At 34.3% G+C, this 11,450-nt stretch overlaps 1 protein-coding gene across 1 annotated transcript in view; it reads left to right on the top strand.

Annotated features, from left to right (window-relative positions):
• The first annotated feature begins 4,763 nt into the window (after positions 1-4,763).
• LOC138715667 (ras-related protein Rab-32-like) overlaps positions 4,764-11,450 on the top strand; it is a 30,879-nt gene continuing 24,192 nt past the window's right edge. Inside the window, exons 1-2 of the mRNA XM_069848737.1 lie at positions 4,764-5,541; positions 7,450-7,648. Coding sequence (XP_069704838.1) covers positions 4,987-5,541; positions 7,450-7,648 — 754 coding nt within the window. The 5' untranslated portion in view covers positions 4,764-4,986. The remainder of the gene's footprint in view (positions 5,542-7,449; positions 7,649-11,450) is intronic.

Below are 11,450 nucleotides of genomic sequence, written 5' to 3'. Positions count from 1 at the left end.
AGTTTTATTTATTAAAAAATGCCTATTCTCTTTATCTTCAGCTACCAAAACACTACAATTAGGCCACTTTTTCGCCCAAAACTCCAATCTGCAAAGTACGGTAGATAAGGGAGAAGTTTTTATAGTCTAGATTGGATTTTAATGATGGACTAATTTTTGCTGCCTTTGGATTCGGAAACGGTGCTGAAAGAGAAAATGTTATTTAATTGAGAAATATCTACGAGTAGTAATGAGAACCAGGTAAGGTGATGTATTCCGGCTGTAAGGAAGTCTGGGCTTGGGCATGATTGCTATTCCCTTACGGATTACTTAGAACTGTAGATCAATATCAATCAAGTATATTAGAAACAAAACAATACAAACGAAATTGTTATCAGTAGGGACCGTATTTTTTCCCAGGGTGTACGGGCATAAGGTTAGCTGTTCATAGACTATATTGACGTTACGTCATGTTTGACGCGTGACACAGCATCTTGTTTGTGCAGAACTTGACGTACTATTTATGATTCAAAACTAGACCTCATAGATCGTTTACAATGCATTATAGTTCAATTCAATTCAATTTCTTAAGCCATTAGACAAACAGTGATAGGCTTCGTCACAAATACGGAAAGTGAAAAAAAAAAAAACAAACAAACAAACAAAGTAGAAAATAGTTTACATATAATATAACACAGTAAAGTTTAATTAGAACAATGAAAACACAAAATATTTTGGAACTATATAGAAATTAATGAAAACACTTCTCTCTTAATGCATTATTTGTAACTAAATGTAGATAGAAAACTTCATTTATTAAAAAAACAATTTCCTTTGAATATATGTTAAAAATATCATCTGCAGAGTAGAAAGGATTAATTAGAAGCCAATTATAAAATCTAGTTTTGAAACTATTGTTTGGTAACTTAAAATATTGACTGGGAAGCTTCTTATATAATCTCATCCCCATGACAGAAAAGTTTGTTAGTCATGTAACTTACAATATGGAATATTACTCGTAATTTATTAACAATTTCTAATTTCATGATATTAATGAGTAATTGTCTGTTATGTCGAGTGTGAAGAACTTTTGGTTGTGGGGTTACCTTAAAGAACGAGTTTTCCTGACACATCCAACAACTCTACTGCAACTGAAAGATGCTATCTCGCAAGAAATCGCCAATATTCCAAGACATTATCTGCAAAATGCTGTGCATAGTGTCGCAGACAGAATGCTGTACGTTGAACAAGAGAACGGGGGACATCTTCTCAATGTTTCGTAAACCACGTTGTTTGCCCAACACTGTAATGTTTTTGTTTTTTCCCTATGTCAAATATTATAATATTTATAGCGGTTTAATGTTTGAACTGACTCTTGAAATACCCTATACATACTTCATTGTATTTCCATTTAGTTTAATTTGTTACTAGACTAGAACATATTGAAAATATGAATCATTGTCGTAATCATCATCTGAATCGTCATATTATAAAGGCACTGAAAGTGGTCAGAATGATCTATAGAATGATAACAGAAAAACCTGCCGATCCTAAGCTGCACTGGATGTGGTTTCGGTTCCCGCTTGGGCTGTTTACCTGATTGGGTTTTTTCAAAGGTTTTTCTCAAACGTAAGGCGAATTTCAGGTAGGCCTAATATTATAGTGAATTCTCGGCCTCATTTCGCCAAATTCCATAGGTCTATCGCTATCATTAATTTCATCGAAGCTACATACATAATATAGTAGCTGATACATTGCTATTAAATAACCGAAAAAAAATAACAAAAAATTTACAGAAATGTGAATGAAAATTTCATGTATTCTCATGACAGTTAGGCCTAATATTTGCATTACGCACGTAATCTCTTATATTTTATGAACTAAAATTTAGAAGAACCAGTATATATGTATATGCACATATATAACATACATATATACATACATACATACAGTCCACACCTGTAGAGTAACGGCTAGCACGTCTGGCCGTGAAACCAGGTGGCCCGGGTTCGATTCCCGGTCGGGACAAGTTACTTGGTTGAGGTTTTTTCCGGGGTTTTCCCTCAACCCAATAAGAGCAAATGCTGGGTAACTTTAGGTGCTGGACCCCGGACTCATTTCACCGGCATTATCACCTTCATCTCATTCAGACGCTAAATGACCTGAGATGTTGATAAAGCGTCGTAAAATAACCTACTACATACATACATACATACATACATACATACATACACAGAGTGTAGGGGTATAGGTGCCGTCCTTTTTACAGTCGTCGGGGGCAGTCTACAGGATCAAAAAATGTCCATACAACATAGGGTCGAAACTTGATAGTTTTCGCAGAAAAAAAATTCTTCTCTTATTTTACTCGCGTTATATTGCTTATCTCGTTAGTAAAATTACGAAAACAATTACATCAGTAGGTCTATCTAGCAAAAGGGTTAATATTTAAATACATATTTGTGTTCTATTACGTTTTCGTGAAATTAAATAAAATTGCATGCTTAAATTTGTTAATATTCTGGCGTGAGAGACGTGGCAACGTGTTCAGCAGGCAGTACTCTGCATAGACGTAAGTACGAATCAGCTGAGTTCAAGCTCCCTGTCCATAGGTCTACTGCAGAGCGGATGACAGTTCGGTACCAGGTATTCGATAAACTACTTACAATGTCATTCACTGTTTAGTAATGTCATATGCTATTAATTTATGGAGAAAGTCGTCATAATTCAAGTGAGGCAAGAAGGATGTACCATCAATGTTTTCCACAATAAAGGTTACCTAATCGCCGAACTTTTGTAGCGGTTTCTCAACGATTATTAGAAACTACTGTCGGTGACTAGGGAGAAGACGAGAGCGGACTGAGGAGGAAGGGATGTGAGCAGATAACGTACGACAACACGTGCAATATTTGTACTGCAGTAAGCGGAAACATTAGGTCTCCTTCTGTTCAATTTAGCTTTAATTTCCACACGCATTGTTACTCATGTTTCCTGCACGAGTAATAACCTGGCTACTGGGATGCTTATCTGAGCGATGTTTATAATAATCAACAGCGATAGTCAAGAAGGTCACATTCTTTCCGCTCGGCTTCTCCTGAATAACGGACAGTAGGAGTCTCTTACCACCTTCGAAAATCGCAAACAGAAATTTCTTTAAAAATGGTACTGCTTTATGGAAGCGGGAGAGGTTAAAGTGTTGCATTTAAAAAAAAGTTCGTGTGATTTTATGTAGTAAACCATTATTGTTTATTTTTAGACGTACAATAAAAAAAATGGACCAATATTGCAAATATTGTTAAATAAAATGAAAATTTACCATAAAGGTCTATTAATGGGATTGAAAGTTTGTATTTGCTGTTCGTTTTATGTCAACAACAGTCCGCCCTTGCATTAGAACAGAGCATCTGCTTTGTACCGGTATGTCTGTACCCGCTTGAGCTGTACTGTGTACTTGTAAATCCCCTCCTCCCTATCCAGCAACGTTGCCAAACGCCTAATATTGTAAACTTTAATTAGTTAAATATTGCAATGAGAAAAAAATTGTGAGGACATTTTTTCTTCCTTATAACATGAATAATCATCAGTTAAAATAATTCATTTAGTGTTCTGCCCAAGGGCAGGTCTTTCACTGCAAACCCAGCTTTCTCCAATCTTTCCTATTTTCTGCCTTCCTTTTTGTTTCCTCATATGATCCATATATCTTAATGTCTATCATTTGATATCTTCTTCTACCCCCGAACTCTTCTCCCGTTCACCATTCCTTCCAGTGCATCCTTCAGTAGGCAGTTTCTTCTCAACCAGTGACCCAACTAATTCCTTTTTCGCTTTCTGATCAGTTTCAGCATCATTCTTTCTTCACCCACTCTTTCCAACACAGCTTCATTTCTTATTCTATCTGCCCACTTCACACGTTCCATTCTTCTCCGTAGCCACATTATATACGTGTATATAAATAAATAAATAAAATGAATATATATATATATATATATATATATAAATTTTTGCTATGAAAGTCAACTTACTATATCTTAATAAATAATTATTTTAATTATTTATTTCTTTCTTCCTGAAAATGTCTTTATCTTCGAGCTTACTATAGTGCAATATTCTATCACATGCGATAATATAATAAGTGGCTGTTATCAAAAGCGTCTCAAAACTCCTAAGGAAAAGAAGAAGGATAATAAGATATTCATTTCGGGGAAATGCGGATGTTAAGTCCAATTTCACTTGAACACTGGTACGTCTGTTTATAAGCGAATTCTATTTTCAGACTTTGGTATTGTAGTCACATTGATATTTCATTGATATTTGGATCACCCAGTACCACACTGTTCCAAGTCCATGTTACCCTTTTTTTTTATTTTTTTATTTATTTATTTTTTTTTTAGGAGAACTATTTTAAGCTCCTGAGCTCCTGACATTCAAAGCTTCATGAAACAATTTGGAATAGCTTCATAGCAACCTTATAGAGAGGAATATTTACAATTTTGTTCGATTCATATATACAGACAAGAACTGGAACACAATGAAACACAGATTTCTTTCTTATAAAAAGTTGGACTTAGAACAGTCTAGTTCTCAGCCATTAATGTATTAAGTTGATTACGTCTATATTCTATTGGTACTACTACATCCATATTTTCGTTTTCGATAAGTTACTATGATAATTTTTGTTATATACAGTACTGCCAATTAGGGCCAGAGTAATTTACTATTTCCAGTCAGAAAATTGGAGACGTGTCTAAATATCTGAGAGAAAGAAGAAGCAGAAGGCACTGAGAAGTGATAGTTCGATTCGTGTTTCGGCATAATCTATGCAGTTTATAGTCAGTTTTGGTTTGCTGAATTGTAGACAGTGTGTGTGCTAGATTTCAAATAAGTGAATTTAATGCTGTAGGAGAATCGTAAGATTTGTAATTACACGTGTTTTAGTGCATAAAAATATAAGGAAATAAATGAATTGGGAGAAACCTCACTGCTGAAGAAACGTCGTCTGCATTAAAAACAATGAATCAAAACTCATTACATCAGAATGGAGTTATAATTAAAACCAGAGATCAAAGTGAGATTTCTACCGATAATGAATCACTCGATAAAGACAGTTCTACACTTGAAGGACAAGAGTCCAGTTATGATTCGTTGGAAATAGATTCTGGACGAGTTTCTACTCCAAAGTCGTTGTTGAAACAGGTAGAAGATGATGCAATCACTTCTTCTTTGTCCTCAAGTTTATCATACTATACGGCAATGGCGTCCCTCGAAAACTCAGCAGATCTCGACAGTGATCAAGATATTAAAAAAGTTCCAGAACAAAACTCTGAGTCAAAAGTAGCTTCTGAAGGAATGTTAATTAAAAGTATTACTTCGTTAGCTGTAGATTCTGACAGAAAAGGACGTGAATTTCTGACCTTTAATTCAGCTGAAAAGCTAAAAGCAACCGAAACATTGACATACGGAACCCAACTTAAACATTCCTCAAGACGAACATCGAAATCAAAACAACACCAAATATTACGAAAAACTACTGTCAGTGCTACAAATCTTCAGGTTTCACAGGAAATCGTAAGTTTTTCTTGCTTCCAAGTGCCTTGACTAACTTTCTTTTCCTGTTGGACGAGACGAGACGAGACGAGAACCATTCGGAGAAGAGTTCAGGTTAGGTTTAGTCCCTCTCATTATACTTTACTGTCGATATCAAATTCTGAATATTTCTGATGTGCTTTTTTCAACTTCACCGTAAGAATTCCTTGAATTTGGCTTAATCGAATACTGGGCTTTTCTATAGCACGCGACGCTGAAACTTCAAACCTGAATTTTTCTAATCTGCGGGAATCTGCGACAGGTTAGGTTAGATTAGCTTCGTTTAAGCTTATCGTATATCTTGTAGGTTAGATTAGTTTAGGTTTTCTGTATGGTTTGCATGTACCAAGTAAAGTGAAATATGCGTTTCGCGTTATATTTTTAGTGTTCTACCGCTTTATTTTACGTGTTAAATAATCATTTTAGGTTATCTACACCGATAATTTTTTTCCAATTTTTATCCGTTTTCTAATACGTTTTCAATTCAACTGACGTCCTATATGAATTCTTCATATTTTAAACTGTCTTTCCTCTGAAAATTAGATTGTTTTTCCAGTTTTTTCGTCAAAGAAACCTTCAGTGTCGCGTGCTATAGAAAACCAGAAATATGACGAAGTAACTGGAAGTGCCCCGAGGAAACCTGTCCTCTGTTTGATCTTTCATAAATTCCTATTTGACTACGTTTACAAGTAGCAAGATCTTAAACAAATGTGCTCCTTGGTACATGAAAAATATCGGTGAATATTCCGCTGAATTTTCTACATAGGCTAAGGAAAGGTCGTCCAACAACAAATGAAGTTCATTCGTTGTAAGAGTTAAGCCATTACTATGAGAACCTATGCACAATATTAAATCACACGATGATACATTTCTGTGTTTTATCTTGTATTACTTTTTCGCTTTTGCTTTACTTTTATTATAATGCCGCAAGAAATTGATTTGCTTAGAAATTTCACTGAAATGCAGTTTTCAACGTTCGTGACCCCGAAAAAATATGGATTGTCACTCTTTCCGTTAAGGTTTTTGTGTTTTAAGTTTTAATATTTTCTTGTGATTTCAATGATAATGAATAATTTTTAAACATAATGTTCATGTTCAAGTGATGCTGATTCCCCCTAGTTGTTTCATTCTAACCAAGAGAGATAAGTCAAATTTTATTTTTATTTTTATAAATTTACCGTTAAATTTGTATAAAGCTTATATTACTGTCTTTGAAAATTGTAGTTAACGTTTCTTCCGTTTGAGTTACCAGTAATTCAACTTTATTGACTCAAACCACAAAATCATCTACGAAGAGCGTTGTCTGCAATTTTTGTGTTTCTAACGTAACCACTCCAAAGTTAATTTATTAGTCTGACTAGTGTATTATGTAGGTAGTCGGCGATGTATGCAATGGAGAGGAAAAGGAATTGGTCACTCTACTCTGTTATCTCCTGGCCTAGTTTCCTCATAAATTGTGCCTTCTTGGTGTCGCTTGTGAGGTTCAGTCCTGTATTCGGACAGTTGACTAAACAACAACCAAGTATTTCTCATTGAATATGAAATATATATTACTATGTTAAACAGAAAAGTGCTGAGGACAGAACTCTGGTTCTGTTGTAATAGGTAAGACAAATGAAGGGTGTAATACGTTGGTAGCTGGATTATAGCATACATATATTTTGAAGTGTTATTTTCTCCAGTTAGATTGAACGAGTTGTAGTTTTCCATGATAATGATTTTCTTTCAGAATTTAAAATTTTGATGCAAGATTACTCTTATACTCTTTAATATAAAGTTCGCTATTTATCTCACTTCAGGTGATACTGGCAACAAACAGTATGGAGTTTAGAAAGTCAACGTGCTGCAGTTCATGACATAGAACTTGAATATGTTTTCAAACTTCCGCAGGCAAATGCTGCTGAGACAAGAAAGAAATTTACGATTTTGCTGATAGGCGATGCTGCTACAGGAAAGACTTCTCTAATCAATCGCTTTGTACGTAACGAATTTTCTGAAGTGGCTGTTACAATTGCTATTGATGTCCACACAAAAACCATTCCAGGACCAGATGGAGAGGAAATAGATGTTCAACTTAAGGATTTGGCAGGTACATTGAACACTTCAGCTTGATTATGTAATATAAGTAATATATAATCACTATACAGGATGTTAAAACAGTATCCAATATTTTAGGAGGCGCTAGTATGCATCAAAACAAGAAAATAATGTCTAATAAAAATGGGTCCTACAACACATACTTTCTGAGATCTGAACACTTGTTCATATTGAGGTGCTCAATGTGACGTCCATTCATGGCAATGCATTCCTCTGCTTTTCGGCGTAAGGAATCACGCACTTTTTGAAATTGACCTGATTGTTCTTGTATGTGCTGACATGCTTTGAAGACGCGATCCTATAGTGTCTGCACATTGTTGATGGGATGGGGGAAAACCAATTTCTTCATGTATCCCCATAACCAAAAGTCTAGGGGATTTAGGTTTGGGGAATGAGCAGATCAAGATGTCGGGCTTCCCCGACCAATTCAGCTGCATTACGTTAATAAGAAAGTCCTGATAACGAGCCCTAGTTAATCTCTGTGGTAGCACGTATGGCTCTATTAATCTATCACCAAGAACGCCTGCCCATACGTTGATTGAGAATCGTGCCTGTGCCTTGTTTCTTCAAATGCATGGTGATTTTCATCAGCCCACACATGATGATTACGAAAATTCACAACACCATCTCTGCTTAGCCCCCACTCATATCCGCAAACAGAGTTTTGTTTTCAGTATTCCTTGCGACGTATCAGTATTCCATGCCAGAGGTGTCAACTACGTTATGATTATCTGGTAGTCTGCTGTATTGTAGGGCAGAGAAATGCATCGTCATAAATGGACGTCACATTGAGCACCTCCTATGAACAAGTGTTCAGATCTCAGAAAGTATGTGTTGTAGGATCCATGTTTATTAGACATTATTTTCTTGTTTTTATGCATACTATCACCTTCTAAAATATTGGATACTTTTTTAACACCCTATATTAAGTAAATATTTCTCTTGTGCTTGCTTTTCGAAGTCTTAAGTACGAACTGCCGGAACCTTTACCTATTGTACACAATAACCAACACTATTTAAAACTCCAATGGCAATTAGGTACAATTTGAAGTCTAACTCGTAAGTGATGTGACGGACAACAGAAATGTAAATTAAAATAGACTTAATTTATTTATTATAATTAATTTCTCTTAAACCAAATATTTCTGGGAACACGCGGTCTATAAAGATTCTTGTGTAATTATTTTAAGGAAGAAAACAAATTGAATGAGAATATGTTAGACTCCATCTTTAGTAGATTACATCATGTGTTATATCGTATTCTTAGCTACAGAAGTGTGCAAATTATTAGACTCAGCACCATATTTTTTACATTTTCATAATTGTCATGAATTACTGGCCACAAAATAATTCTGTAGAACTCTATGCGACAGGATCAGTACAAAAAAGTCCTAGAAACCCGAATTTTTCCACAAATGAGGGACTGGTTCCCTGATGGTGAATGTGTCTTCATGCAGGATGGAGCACCCTGTCATAAAGCCAGATCAGTAATTATTTTCTGGCTGAAAATAATCTAGACATCCTTCTCTAGCCAGGTAACAGCCCAGACGCAAATCCAGTTGAAAATCTTTGGTCTATCGTAAAGAGAAAACTAAAAAAAAAAAAAAAAAAAAACTTACCACCAAGGTGGACCTCATAGAAGCACTTATCCAAATATGGCACAGGGATGAAGACTTCAAGAAACAATGTGAAAATCTCATGAACAGCATGCCAAACCGCATAAAATTGATGATAAAGAACAAAGTGTTTCATACCAAATACTACTTGTTGCAAACAGTGTGTAATAAATGAGTTTTGTAGAAAAATTGTTACTTGAATCATATATTATCGTTTGAGTCTAATAATTTGCACACGTCTGTAAAGGTCTATTATAAATTAAAGAAGAAAATATTTGCCGGGTAGACTCAATCTTGAGTAAATCATTTATTGCATTTCATTATTCAATAAAAATCCATTACAATTCGAAATAAATCGTTACTTGATTTTGAGTAAATAATTTGTTGTGTTGTATTACTAACTAAAGCTCCATCCCAAATTGAGGAAGAAAATAGCGATATTCTATTCTATTCTTCAAAAAAAGATAAATTAAAAATTGAAGAAATTCATTACACTCGATATTTATTTTGTATTCTTCAATGAAGATCGGTTACAGTTTGAAGAAGAAAATCGTTAGACTCTGTCTTGGGTAAATCATTTATTGTAAATAATTATATTCTTTAATAAAAGTTCTTTACAAATTTAATAAGGAAATCATTAGAGTAGATTTAGATTTTCCGAAAAAGATTAATTACAAATTGAACAAGAAAAATGGGGTCTAGTATACATTCCGATATCAGACGTTGGGACTGTTGTCTTATGTGATGTCTGTGATGTTGATGTATGTTGTGTTACATCATTAGTTATTCATTGCTGTGTTTTAGGATACAAGTATGTTGGTTTAGTAGGCAGTGGATTTTAGTTTTCACGTTTTCAATGTTGGCATAATTAATTTTTTTTATTTCGAAATATGTAGTTTATGTTTAAATTTTTATTTTAGTCTGAGCAGATTTTAGAATTTTATTTGATTGCTGTGCTGTTCCAGAATGGTTTATTCGATGGTGGATGTAACTGACTGACGTCTGATTTGTGTTTCGTTATGGGCTAGATGGGTTAAATGAGGGGATAGCTAAGTGACGTGAAATCGAGGTATGTGACAAGGTTAGTGGATTAGTTGAGGGGATATTTAAATAACGTGAGGCCGAGGAATATGAAAAGGTTTGAACTATGAGTTATGGTTTAAATTATTTAAGTACGTTTTCTCTCCCGTGTGTAGGATGAGTAGATACTGAAGTTGCACCTTATTTCGTTCATACAAAAGGTAATTTCAAGTATCACTGATTGGGTATGTAACGTCATGTATTATTTCGAAGCCGCGGTATGTGACAAGGTTAATGATTTAGTTGAGGGGATTATTTAAGTGATATGAAGCCGAGGAATTGTGTAGTGTGAGGAGATACCGAAGAAGTTTGAGTGTAGTATAGGCATATATTATTAATTATTTTGCAATTCATTTTATGTAAATTTTCAGAAAAGTCGTATATATATATATATATATATATATATATATATATTTATATATTGAAGTTTATTATTTCAGTCATTGACTTTACTGTTGTGTATGTTTTAGGTGTTAACCTTTACATAATAAGTTACAAGACGTATAAACGTGTAAGCTTCATAGCCTGTCGTAAATGCTTATGCAGCTATTTGTGATAATCTTTATGCCAATATATTGGGTTTTAGTTGTAAATTATTGACTTGGTGGTGTGCGTTTGTTTTGTTGCTGTTCATTCACAAGATAAATAATCGAAATCCAATACTGTATATGTAGTGATTTATGTAGCAAGATGTGAGTCGGGTGCCTAAGCATTTACGACAGGCTATGAAGCATACACTATGATATATTGGAAAGATGTGCACCACTAAAATATGGAAATATGAATAAAACATGTAATAAAACATTGTAATTGCAAATCCTCACATGTATAATCTAATATAACATATAGTCAGCTTACTTTTATATTTTAACCTCATTTTTAGCATCACATCATTAATAGGCTAACACAGCCTACATGTGATGACTTGCAAAATATATCTACTGTACATTATATGTACATTTTTAAATGTTGACATTAGGGACACCCACATTTGGATATTAGAATATTAATGTGTATTATAATTATACTAATTTTTAACAGGTTTTTATCCCCGTATGTCATTAAACATGCATTGTATGTGTAGAGAAAGTAGAGAGT

The sequence above is a fragment of the Periplaneta americana genome, chromosome 15, assembly GCF_040183065.1.
Source record: "Periplaneta americana isolate PAMFEO1 chromosome 15, P.americana_PAMFEO1_priV1, whole genome shotgun sequence".
Taxonomy (NCBI): domain Eukaryota; kingdom Metazoa; phylum Arthropoda; class Insecta; order Blattodea; family Blattidae; genus Periplaneta; species Periplaneta americana.
Note: the sequence above shows the minus strand (reverse complement) of the source record. Positions and strands in the feature narration are given on the sequence as shown.